The sequence below is a fragment of the Balaenoptera ricei genome, chromosome 17, assembly GCF_028023285.1.
Source record: "Balaenoptera ricei isolate mBalRic1 chromosome 17, mBalRic1.hap2, whole genome shotgun sequence".
Lineage (NCBI taxonomy): Eukaryota > Metazoa > Chordata > Mammalia > Artiodactyla > Balaenopteridae > Balaenoptera > Balaenoptera ricei.
Window position 1 is genome coordinate 39,718,964 of NC_082655.1, and position 14,026 is coordinate 39,732,989.

The window sequence follows — 14,026 nt, forward strand, 5'->3', positions numbered from 1 at the left end:
TTTGAAGCTATTTAACTCTACGATATAGCCCAACCATTGCTTCAATTATGCCACTTATCGACTCTGTATTAATTAAGTATCATTATAGGGACTGATTTATATACTTTCTCACAGCTCTCTCACCAGATGGTCTAACATTCTCCATAAAACATCACCTGGATTCACTCATCTTTCTCTCCAGCTGAATGTTTAATCAGATCTTATCTTCAAACTGGATTGCTTCTCTATGCCTCCTCTTCACTGTATCTATCAATACAGTATACAAAGGCCAAGTGGCATAAGACATAAACCAGTAGTAGTTACAAAGACAAGTTCTATCAACAGCTCATTCCCACCTCAATGCATTCTTACCCAGTGTGGTGATGCAATTTTCACAGTAAAGTGAAAGGAGAGCCTTTTGCGTCCTTAGCTGATTACAACTTACAGTCTGAGTTCAATTATCTGGGGCAATGGAGAAAATAACAAGGAAAAAAATGTATATTTGGCGATGGGAGTACAACAGGCAATTTGGCCTCAGTAGAGTTACTTTCTGAATTATATTTTGTTTGGTCTAATATAAAAATTACTTGCATTCTTGAGCTCGCAGGTTGAGAAAGCAGGAGGCAGAAGTCCCAAGGTGTACCACACTGCAAGGAAGCCAGCCTAGAATTTTAAATTGCCTTGGGTGATCCAAAAAGTAGATAATAGAGAAATGAAAATGCTCAACTGTTTTCCTTACAAAATAGAAAAGCCAGATTAATGGGACTATCTCACAGCCACCTCAAACTCCAAATGTCTAAAAACCAAACTGGTCATGTTGCCCCCATATGGGCTCCCTCTCCTGACCCCTCTGTCTCTCATCATTCTCTAGTCCCCAAGCTGGGTAGAGGGAAACCTGGAAACTGTGGCAGACTGGAGAAGGCACATCCCATCAACAGAAAGGACTTGGTGGCTAATCCACTAGGCTGAAGTTCGCCTTACACAAAATACAAGACGTCACCCCCAGCTATAGTTCTTTCTCTAAAAACCACAAACCACTATTTTTACATAAAGCTCATGATTTTTAAATATCGGTCTGCACTGAATGCAGATTCAGCCTTTGGTGTTCAGTCCTTGCCTTACTGTAAACTTTGACTCCTCCTCTCTCCTCCCTTCAAATGCAGCCAGTCCCCAAGTTTTGATAATTTTTTTCAGGCTGTTCTCTTGCTCTCTGTACATCCCCTGCTCGACCAGTCCCTGCTTCACCTACACCTACTCACATGACTATCCAGTTCTCCTAATCATAAGGCTCAATCAGCAACTGCCTAAGTGCTTGCCTCCTGCCCCAGCTTCTGGTTTCTCCGGTAACTGATGAGCCAACCTGACATCAGGTCCCCCTATAACTGGTAGCCTCCTCTTCCCCCAAGTAGCAAAAAACTGCTGCCCTGTCCTGCCTGCTGTCTGCCGTACACAGTGGGGTGTCACTCCAGCACTTCGCTTCAGACTTGTAAGACTTCCTGTCCAATAAACTGTGGTGGTCTCCGTTGCTGTCTCTGGGCTTTTTCTTCAGTCTTGCACCTGGGCAATTGCAAGGCCTGCTGGGTGCAGCCCAACACCCTCCTGCTGTCTCTTTCTCTCCATCCCCATTGCCATCATCTATGTCCTCATTACTTCACATCTGCACTATCAGATCAGTGTCCTGGCTTACCTTCTCAAAGCACATCATCTACAGTCACCAGATTGATCTTTCTGAAACAGTTCCCAAACTTTTACATACATCAGGATCACCTGGAGGGCTGTTTAAACCACAAACCCCAACCCCAAGCATGTTTTAATTTAATGGGTCTCAAGTGGGGCCTGACAATTTGCAAATCAATAAGCTCCCAGGTGAGGTTGACATGTTCCGGGGACCATACGTCGAGAAAAAATGCACTAAAACATCCCCCTCCAACTCTAACACAATCAATGATTCCTCATTTCCTCCACATTAAACTTAATTAAACTTAAAACTCCCCAACCTGGTACTTTGGATTCTTCATAAAGCTGGTCTCTTCCTCTCACCTCAAAATTTCATTTCTCTGATCTCCTATGAAACCTTGCTCCAGTCAAACTGGTCTACTTGTGTATTACCCAGTGCATGATGCACTCCCGCTTTCTTGTCTTGATCAGGTATAGAATGCCTTTCCACCTCCTGCCTCTTGTTCAAGTTCAACCTTTTCACCGAGTACACCCAAAACCTACATTCTCAACGTAGCCAGCCCCCATCAGACTTCTGCTACCTCTTCTAGACTCCTGTAGCATTAGCTCTCCAGCTAAATCTAAAGTGCATGAAATCTAAAGTGCGTGGCATTTAGAGCAAAAGGCTCTCTGGGTATGAATCCTGGTTCTTTCGTTAGCTGTGCAACTTGACTAGCCATTTAACCATTCGGAACCTGTTTCTCCCTCAGTAAAAGAGCAATAACAATATCTATTTCTATTGGGTTGCATAAAGAATTAATTGAAACAAACTAAGCCTTTGGAGAAGCATAAACAAAGTAGGTGTTTAATAAATGTCAATTTCCTTTCTTGGAACTTCCCTGGTGGTGCAGTAGTTAAGAATCTGCCTGCCAATGCAGGGGACACGGATTCGAGCCCTGGTCCAGGAAGATCCCACATGCCGCAGAGCAACTAAGCCCGTGCGCCACAACTACTGAGCCTGTGCTCTAGAGGCCGTGCTCCACAACAAGAGAAGACACTGCAATGAGAAGCCCACACACCGCAATGAAGAGCAGTGCCCGCTCGCTGCAACTGGAGATGGCCCACATGCAGCAACGAAGACACAACATGGCCAAAAATTAATTAATTAATTAATTGATTAAAGTAAATAAATAAATAAATAAATATTTTTAAAAAAAATTTTCCTTTCTTTGTCCCTTTCCTCAATCATGCATTTAGCACTAAATATAAAATATATTACACTAATCATGTACATTTTAAGCTTACCCTCCTCTCTTTTAGCCAGACAGAATATATCTGAGGAACCAAAAACATGTCTAATTCATCTTAGCAACCCTAGTACCTGGCAACTACTGAGCAACTGGTAAGCTCTCAATAAATATTTACTAAAAAAATATGATTAATTTGAGAAATAATGTAAGGCAAGTGGTTCCATAGAGCAGCTTTCCTCTGCAGAAATTAAATCTCTTACAATTACATTTATCCTTAAAATATTCTCCTATGACAAAGGCAAAATGTATTTTACAAACAGAAAAACTAAAAAAGATCTAATGGGAGTCCCCATTAGATAGTCCCCACTTGACACTTAATATTGCACAAGAGAAAAGGCATTATAAAAACATCAATGAAGGAAAAACCTTCTCTTTGAAGCAAATTTGAGCCCAAAAACACTAATAATGGGAATACAGAGAAATAATGACAAAGAATCCAGAGATAATGCTGGCAACAAGTAACGGACTGCCTTTTGAGGACATCTGTCATGTAAGCATGTGACTGTTTTACTTCTAAAATGGCGGACAAATATTGATAAGTGCATTGACAGGTGTCAAGTCACATTGGTAAAACACATTTCCTGTCCTTTAGGAGCCTCTAATTTTGAAATCAAGCAGCGACAAATTTCTGTTCTGTTCTCCAGTGTTGCTGACTTCTACGTTTTTCCTAAACAGGATCCAGCATAACCCATTGCCATAGAGCTAAGGGTGACCCAAAAGATCATTGTGTGTGAATATTGTGGCAGAAAAAAGGGTATAATCTGGCATATTGGCATCTGGATGTTATCCTCCAAATACAGAGCAAAGTGCCCCAAAAGTTCAAGCTGATTTCAATTTACTATACAGAGGCTACACGGTCTGGTCAGAGAGCACTAGGAATCGGGTCACCTGGCTTGTTGTAAGAACCTTACCACGACTGAGCACATAACCTCAGACAAGTGGATTCCTCCAACAGTCGTTTCCACAGAAACCGCCATGTATCAAATATCATACAAGATGATGGGGACACAGAGGTAAAATGTATGATCCATGTTTTCCTGGAACTTACAGTCTAGTGTTGAGTCAGGCAATTGGAACAGACTGCACAGTTGTTCACCAAACTCATTTTCCTTTCACCGCGAGCATGAAGATAGACCAAATTTCCCAGCCTCCACGTAACTGCATTGTGGCTGGTGGAATGTAAGTAGTGAGGTATGCCATACCCAGGCCTGGCCACAGAAAACCTCCCCCTTGATTATCGACTTTCTCTCTCCAGTTCCTTATTTGCCAGCTGGATGCAGGGGACCCTGCAGAGGACTCTGATTTCTTAGAGGTGATGGAGCCACAGATGGAAAGGAGCAAAAGTCCACCTGCTGAACACCCTCCTGGAACTATTATGTGAGCAAGAAAGAGATTCCTATTGTGTTAGGTGTCTAAGTTGTTTGCTACAACAGTTAGTCTACCCTACCAAAGCATGAACCCAAACTACCTCCAAGATACTATGGTACAGAGTATGCACAGGATGACGTGGGATACCCAAAAGGGGCAGCTCACCTGGGCTGGAGCTGGATATCAGGCAGGGCCCCCCAGAAGAAGAAACACTTAAGATGAATCTTGAAGGACAGTGTGAGATAGTGAAGAAGGGAATAGAAGGTTGCAGAGCAGAAAGCATTTGCAAAGTCGTGAAACTTGGAGGGAATGGGGTGCACTGGGGAAGTCTTAGTGATTCCTGACTAGTAGAGTGTGGGGTGATGTTGGGAGGTGGAGCTGCTCAATATGCATTGGCTGAAATGACTGATAAAGAGCAGAATCTAGGAGATGTCGTAGCTACTAGAAATGATGGATAAGGGAAGAGGAAAAAAGTAATCAAGGACCATCTAACTTATAGGGCAGAACAGACGGCATTCTCTTCACTGAGAAAGAAAATGCAGGAGAAAGAGGTAAAAGAATGAGTTCAATTTTGAAAAAACGGAAGAGAAGAGAAAAGAAAGGAAAAGAAAAGAAACTGAGATAGCTATGAGACCCAAAAGATAAATCGGCAAGTAGTTAGATGTATGGACCTAGAGCTCAGGCAGTGGACAGAAGAGGTGGGCTTGGAAAGGGTCACCATGCTTAGGGCTGAAGTCATAAGCATGATAGGATTGCTCAGGTAGAATATTAACAGTGAGAAGCCAGAGAAACAGGGAAGAAAAGGGAAAGTGGGAAAGAGGGAAAGAGCAGGAGCTAGAGAAAGAGAGATTATGAGAAAGAAGTCATAGAAGCCAAGAAGAGATTGAAAAAGCAATCAATAATAAGGAATGCTTCAGAGTGGTGAAATAAGATGATGGCCTGAAAAATGTCCATTATATTCAACTAGGCAGCTATTTGTGACCTTAACAACTTCCATTTCAGTATTTGGAAGGGCCAGGTTAAAGTGATCTGGAGAGTGAATAAGGGAAGAAAAATTACAGATAGGAATATAGAATACTCTTTAAGGAAAATTGGCTCTAAAAAACAATTTAGCCTGAAGTGGACAAAGAGTTTGTTTCATTTTGGTTTTCATTTTTCAAGATGCAAGACTTAAACATGTTAACATGTTGAATTCTCTGAACTTTTCTTTATCTTAAAATGGGGATAATAATGTCCCTTCTCCTTGGTCCACTGGATTGTTGTCAGAACAAATAAGATGACGTATGTGAAAGGTTCTAAAGTACTATGTAAAGAGCAATGTTATTTCGTATTCATAAATGTTGAAAATACGGAGTTATAAAAGTTAAGAGTCCACTGAAATATGTCTGGCTATCAAATCAATGAAAAAATTATAATCAGTCTGGATCTATAAATATTAAGAAAAATGTCTTGAATGCACACTACATGTTGGCAACCCCAAATCTTAGAGGCTAACGACAGATTTCTAAGTCCTTTGCTGGACGAAATTCTTCTGGTGTTCCTAGGTTACAGCCTGGGCTTCCAGATGTCTTCATTATACTGGGAAAAAAATGTCAATGAACCCTGTCAGATTGCTGTGCATTAAGTCATCTGGGAGTTTATTAGTCTTATGAGTAGTAGTTGTTAAATAAATATTTCTGGCATTCACCCAGTTTCACAAAGCAACAGAGTAGCTCCATAATTTAGATCTCATGACCAGTGACATCATGGTGAACGGCCACAAGTTGCTGACTGTGTTATTCTAAGGGGTGATTGAGGTATTCTGGGAAGTAAGCTAGCCATTTCAGGACTTCCCTCCTGGGAAGAGTAACCATCCAAAAGAATACGGTCCAATCATTATTTCACTAGTCACCAAAACTTTAAAGACCCTACAAAGAGCATTATTTTTAGCACTGTGAGATCAGTGTAACTAGGTTTTCTCTCATAAAACTTCTAACAAGTGGTTTTAGCATGCCCCATCTTCCTCCCCTGGGATGATACCTTATCCCCATAAAAGAAAAATGTCCCTTTCTTTTTCTCTGCCCTTTTGGACAACTCCTCTGACTGGGTTTCCTAGTTGCTGATGTGTCCTCAGTTATTTTTAAGGGCATAGTGTGCTAATTATTTAAGGTCAAGCATCTGTGACTCCAGCTCCAAAGAGCAATTGTGCAGAATAAAGAATGCTTCCTTTACAAAAGATATTAAAGATCTAGCCTTGAGACTCAAATAAACCCTATTTGCAATTATTTTTACTTTTTTTTTTTTATCTTAGAGAGACCAGGCTACAACACTAAAATGGTGCTTCTTTTATCCATGTTTCTCAAATATTTTATCCTTGATATGTGACACTACGATATGTAGCTATTAAACTAGGCCCAATGTCTGCAGGTCAATTTTTGGACTTTTTATCCACTGCAATGCCGAATTTCCTCCTACGACTGAGGATCAATAAAGCATGTTGCAATTACCTCAATCAGAAATACAAAGAAAAAGACAAAACTTACGCTGCCCTCAAAATAGACCTTTATAAATATCAAGTATCTTTCATAAGTTTACCTCATTCAATCTTAAAATAATTTTGTAAATGTATTATTGTTAATTACCACCAATTAATAGAGAAGAATGCTGAGGTGCAAAGAGTTTTAAGAACATTCCCAAGGTGGTATGAGATTAACAGATACAAACTACTATGTTTAAAATAAATATGGAACACGAATATATTGTATAGCATAGGGAATTACAGCCATTATCTTGAAATAATTTATAATGGAGTGTAATCTGCAAAAATACTGAATCATTTTGCTGTACACCTGAAACTAATATAATATTGTAAATCAACTATACTTCAATTAAAAAAAAAAAAAGAACATTCCCAAGGCCTCACGGTTCTTCAGAAGCAGAAGCAGGTCTACATCCAAGGTCCTCTGCTGCCTCAACTCTTTCCACTACACCATAGATGGCCCCTATCATGTAACCTGCTTTATTTGTATTTCACTTCTCTAGCAACAATGGAAAAAAGCCTGGCTGCCTCTGAAGTCTTTAGGAATCTTTGATGAAACGCAGACGTCAATTCAGTTCTCCCTCCAATGAAAATATATAAAATACACTGGTTATATATAGGATGTTATGGGATCATCGTGGATGTGGAAATCTTTGTAAAGGAATGCACAAATGATGCTTGGAATCCTGAAAAGGCCAAAAAAGATATTACAAACAAATGAACAAATGTAGAATGGGGGAAAAGTTCCATGAACAATCAGTATTTTCTTTTGATTGGTTTGTTTTTATTTCAAAAGGGCTTCTCTTTGATGGAAAACCCTGGTCTTTGAAAGCATTTCAAATGAACATAATGACCAACCTGTAGATGGAGAAGGAAGCCACCGATCGAATGAGGGATGCCAAAGCCCCCACTTTGGCAGCTTCCACCGCCCCCTGGACGCGGTATTGCACTGCCCTCGAGTAGTTGGTGTAAGGTTGATTGTAAACGACAATCTTCCCTCTTGCTTCTGGGGCCCTTCTCTGCAGTTCATCGAAAGAGGTCACCACCAGAACTTCTGCTGTAATGCCTACAAATAAAAGTCATACAAGGTTAACACATGGTTTCCGATCAGCCAGGGTGAATTGGCACACAAAAGGTCACACATGTTCTATCCACTACATCTGGCAAACTGGTTTGCAAAGATCAAAGTTTCAGAGCCATTTGCCATGGGAGAAAGATTCTGGGGGTTAGCCAGTTTCCCAAGAAAGAGAAAAGGCATTCAAAAAATATACGACTCGTAAGGTTTTTCAACTCACTTGACCAGCTGCTATTAAATCACAAGTTGCTTGAAAAGATGTCTTTTTTTGCCTCTTTCCCACAGAATGACACTAATTATTTATTTTTAAAAATGCATTTTAGAAAGCTCCCCTTGGGATTAATGAAACACATATTTATCTTTTCATAAAACTATTTTGATATGTTGCTAAACAACCTTCACTGACATCATACAAATGATGGCAATTTATAAAGAATGTTCTTAGAAGCCAATGATCTTCATAAATCCAACTTTTAACAAATGGTTAATGTAACCTTTCTCAAGAGCCACAAAAAGTCAGCTTGTTTTCTTTTCTTCCTGGTACCAAACCCTTTTAAAGAATGTGGAAACTTCCCATGCCTCTCGCTTCATAGTACTTGTTCATCACCAAACATATCACTAGTCTTCAGATAAAAATTCTGAAGATGTTGTATAATTGTCCTATGATCCTGTTGTCTCACTTAGAAAGATGTGGCATATTTCCTCATACCACAAGACTTGCCCAGATCTTCCTGATTAGGGAACAGGATTTCACAGCTTGCAAGAAGTCATTCAAAAACTGCCAGACCACTGAAGATTCAATTTGATGGAGTAGTTAGTGTGACAAGAAAAAAATATTTAGCAACAAAGGCCAGATGCAGTAGCTAAATATAACGATCTAAAATAAAGTGTCAGGCACCTACTGTTTTATGGCTTTAGCCATGCAGTCGTGAAATATGTCAGTAAAACCCAAGTTATCAACATAGATTTGGCATACTTCTTTAATTTTGCAAACTAGAGAACTGGGTTCTTCTGGAAGCTTAACACACGTCATTAAAATAGTAACTGTTACTTGGAAAATCCTTTTAAAATGCACTGCAGATATGAGAGAATTCTTGCTTCCAATATGGACCCCATCACAATGGACCCTTTGGGCTGGCTCCTCTCCAACTTCCACCATCCGGACTGAATTTGTACTTTCACTTTAATGGGATTGACTACAGATCCATAAGCATGTCTCCACCAACATTCGGAACTCAGAATTTAATTTATAATCTAAAGAAAGCAATGTACAATTATGAAAAGTAAGGACGCCGTTAGCTTTTTCACATGATAAATATGTGTAAAAATACAAATAAGGGTTCAGCTAGACAGATTTTGAGATTCATAACTTTCTGAAACCTGGAGTTACCTTGAAATTTGACTGGTGTTATTGTTGGCATAGCACAGGAATTTTGTTGATGGTTTTCAGCTGTTTCTAATGAATAACAGATTCAATGGTCCACCCAAGGGGTGTCCCAGCAACAGGGTAATTTTGGCATCTGGATTGGAGCCACTAGAAATGAAGCCAAATTTCTATAAATTTTCATAGGCCACTGCAAAATTAAAGTCATACAAGGGTAGAGCTTCGCTATAGTTTGTGGTTCAAGTTCTTTTAACAAATGTGAGTGATGGAGTCCTAAAGAGCCAAAACCTAACCTAGACACCAGTTGCCAATGCAGAACACTAGTAGCAGCTATAGGTCAAAACCTATCACCATGAACTTGGAAGAAGTGTTCAAATTAATCTGTTTTCCTGAAAGCTTAGCGTCATCTCTGATTCCTCTGTCTCCTCCATCCTCCAGATCTCATCAGTCCTCAAATACTGATAATCTTACCCCTTAAGTGTTGATTGAAAGCAGGTCCTCTGCTCCACCACATTCACACCCTCTCACATCAGGCCCTGGTTATCTCTCTGTTGGACTGCTACGAATTCCTCTTCCTCCACCCACCACCACCAGTGTCCCAGCCTCCAGCCCAACTCCCTTAAATTTTACTGCCACAGAGCCGCCAGGGTGAACAACTTGAACTGCTGAAAAGTCAGATGAGCCGATGTCACCATCCCCCTACCCCCTCTGCTGATTACCCATCACTTCAACATACCAATCAAAGCCTATCTATCTCTATAGACACAGGTTCCCTTTTATTTTAAATTCTATCAATACTCAACTTAAAAGTTCCCACTTGCACCACGCCAGTCCACTTCTCAGCATCTTTGTTCATGCTGTGGTACATCATGTCTTGTTGACCCCATTCTCCTAACTTTGTCAGGTGACTAACACCTATTTATCCCTCAGGATGCCATTTAAGAATCACTCCCTCCAACTCTACTCCATATTCTGTAATAACCTATATGGGAAAAGAATCTAAAAAAGAATGAATAGATGCAGATGTATAACTGATTCACTTTGCTGTACACCTGAAACTAACATAACATTGTAAATCAACTATACTCCAATTAAAAAATAAAAATAAAAGAAATAGATGGAAAAAAAAAATCACTACTTTAGGGAGGGTTCCCAAGGCCTCTGGCCTCTTGTCTCATCCCCCTCCCTCCATCTCCAGAAAGGCTGGTTCATGCACCACTCTCCTCTGGACTTTCAGAGGAAAGTTCATACCTGGGCACTAGACAATGAAACGGTTTATTTATGACTCTCTCTACCACCTAAACTGTGAACTCCTCAGGGTTTGGGGACATGTTCACTTTTGTTTGTATCTCCTGGGCCTAGCATAGTGCTTGGTATATGTGTAGGAAGTCAGTCAATAAACTTTCCTTAAATGGCACTGCTCCAAACAAGGGACCATTGACTGGGTCTAAAGCATTTCCATAAAAGTGCAATTTACCTTTAAAGTTTGATAGCGCTTCTCCCACAATAACTCAGCAGTCTGACTCTCTGACCACCCAGAGCACAGCTGCACCAGAATAACCAAACAAATAAAGGTCCTGGGGCAGTCAGAATAGAAATATAAATTCCAAGTATGAAAACTCAGATACTTGAACATAAGAAAGCTCTTCTGTTCTTAGAGCCTAGTTACCCTTACTTTATATAAAATTCTAAATCTAGTGCTTCAACCTATTAACTATAAGAGACAACAAATCAAAAAGAAGAGATAGGTTTGGAAGCTGATAGCAGTACCACAAAAAACAATGTCAGAGACAGGAACATGAAACATAACAAATACATACTTACAGACTTCTTTGCAATGTCGGAAATGTTCTGTATCTGGGCTAACACAGTAGCCATTAGACACATGTGGCTATTGAACACCTGAAATGTGACTAATGTGACTCAGAAACTGAATTTTTAATGTCATTTATTTTAATTAATTTATATTTAAATTTAAATAGCCATATGTACATAGTGACTGCTATGTAGAACTCACAATCACTGCAGGTTCAGCCATTATGTAGGCAAGTAGCCAAAAGCATCTCTGCTGGCCCTGAGGGACTTGCTTCACAACAGTTCAGTAACAGAAGTGGCAGTCACAGACCAGGCAGACTATATTCAGTACCCATTGTTTGGGAAGGCAGGGTGTGTACAAAATATTTAAGGAAGATTTGTACTCAAATTTGAATAAAATAAAACCAGGCCATCTGGAAAACTTCACTCTTCCATATTAGTTTCTGTTTTGACACATTTTACACAAAGGAAATGCTTCTGCTCTCCTACAAGTCAGCAGGCTCCTATTCTTTTCTGTCCTCTCATCTCCCTTTTTCCAATGCCCCCCTTCCAAAAGCTAGTACATGAAAACCTCAAAGAACGCAAAACCAGTATCAGATGCCCCGACCTCCTTATTAATAATTATAACCCACTCCCAACCCCCATCCCGCTTTTCTGGCTTAATTTTTCAATATCAGTTATCAGCTTCCAGCTGCATTCACCACAGTAAGGTAAGCTCCATGGGGGGGGGGGGTGAAAATTCTTGTCTATTTTATTCATTAATGTTATCAAAGTGCCTGAAGTGGTGCCTGACATGTAATAAGTGAAATTCACTCACACACTTATAGGCACAAATACACACATATACACATGCATATACTGAATGAATAAAAAGAAACCAAAAATAAAAGTGTAATAATACCCCATCCCTACTCACTTCCCAAAAATGTATACTTCCAAGGAACTTGGATATTTCTGTAGGTCAGCATAATTGATAATAATAATAATAGCCGGGCTTCCCTGGTGGCGCAGTGGTTGAGAATCTGCCTGCCAATGCAGGGGACGCGGGTTCGAGCCCTGGTCTGGGAAGATCCCACATGCCGCAGAGCAACTAGGCCCGTGGGCCACAATTACTGAGCCTGCGCGTCTGGAGCCTGTGCTCTGCAACAAGAGAGGCCGCGATAGTGAGAGGCCCGCGCACCGTGATGAAGAGTGGCCCCCGTTTGCGACAACTAGAGAAAGCCTTCGCACAGAAACGAAGACCCAACACAGCCATAAATAAATAAATAAATAAATAAATAAATAAAACTTTAAAAAATAATAATAAAATAAAATAAATAAAGCAACTCCAGCACTTAGAACAATATATTAATAATAATAATAATAATAATAATAGCGATATTTGAATATCTAATGTTTATACTTGTGTTCACAGCAACTCTGCAAAGTAGTTATTAGGAAGACACTGAAGTGCATAGAAATAAGTTTACACAACTATGAGGTGCTGAAACTGAGAGTTGTTGGTCGTCTGAACCCAAGGATCACGCTCCTCCTATTAACTGCATTGCTATCTTCTTTCACAGATGTAAAATATATCTAAAGAAAAGCTCAGGATTTTCATTTTAAGAGGAATAAGAAGAAACATAAATCAGTATACAAAAGCCTGCCTCAGTTTTCAGTTACTTTTTCTCAGTCTACTCAGGGTCTTGCTCGTAAATCAGAGCGCTGTTATCACACTAGGTCCCAATCTACTCATAGGGGAGTTTGGGAGGGATGCTTCACTCTAAGACAAGAGTCATCAGACTTTTAGAGTAATGAAAAGGATTATGGCAGTTCATTCTGAAGAAAATGTAAGACTGAAGCTATAAATATTCATATTATAAAGTGACTCTCTTGGCTACAGCCGATTACATCACAAAAAAACAGTATAAAAATTCTCAGGTTCCCTTCTATTCTCCACACCTAATTTTCAAAATTGACCAATTTATTTTTTTTTAAACGACTTACCCTATGCAACAGATGCTGACTGCTGTGGTGTTGGCTTGGATATTTACTCTGTGGAGAATGTGATACACAGACTCTAATCTCAGTCTCTTCTGACCTGACTCCTCCCAAGAACAGTTAAGAATAGGAAGATAGTGAAGTGAGAATTTTATAATGTTTTCTACTATTAAAAGACTACAGACAGAAGAACATGTCTCTGGGGCTCAATTCAATGTGGTAAGTCTTAGGAAATTGATTCTGATTTCGGAAGACTTCACCCCAAGCAGGAGTTACTCCAGCCCCAACCAGAAGGAAGCCTAGTGTCTTACTCTTACCACGTAGTCTTTTGCCAAATGCACCATACAAGATAACTAGGTCCAATGCAATGGCTGGTTTCCATGAATTCAGTTATAGAGAAAGGGTAAGAGTTCTCAGAAACTCAGTGTTTTGACCTGAAGTGGTAAGGAAATTGCAAATTCGTGGCAAGGCAGATAAAAGAAAGAACCTCAGAACAGTACTTTCTGAGCGTCCATTTGTTTATGGAATGTATTATGATTGTGCAACACCCTTTTCATGGAAGAACTAGCTTTAAAGATTCAAAGTCATTCAACAAATGTACAGCCCTCCTACTGGGTGGGCTTTGTGCTGAGCACTGGGGACGATGTGAATTTGATCAGTTCCACTCCTATTCTCAAAAACTGTATAATCTGGGGAAGAAAAATAGGTAAGCAATAACTTTAAAAAGAGCACAGAATGTCACAAGTGCTAAATGAAAGTACAAAGTGAAATTTCACACACACACACAAAAAATAACATAAATCAGTATCAATTCTGACTGAGGGAAATCTAGAAAGTTTCCAATAAGGTAAAACTTTAAGTGGGTCTTAGAAGATTTTAATAGCCTGATAATAAAGAAAAGGGCATTCCCAGGTAAAGAACAAAGAAGGGAACACAAAAAC

At 39.8% G+C, this 14,026-nt stretch overlaps 1 protein-coding gene across 2 annotated transcripts in view; it reads right to left on the reverse strand.

Annotated features, from left to right (window-relative positions):
* CPQ (carboxypeptidase Q) overlaps positions 1–14,026 on the reverse strand; it is a 505,020-nt gene that overhangs the window by 328,758 nt on the left and 162,236 nt on the right. For both annotated transcript variants that reach the window (XM_059902028.1, XM_059902029.1), the window contains exon 3: positions 7,690–7,897. In XM_059902028.1, the coding sequence (XP_059758011.1) occupies positions 7,690–7,897 (208 nt within the window). The remainder of the gene's footprint in view (positions 1–7,689; positions 7,898–14,026) is intronic.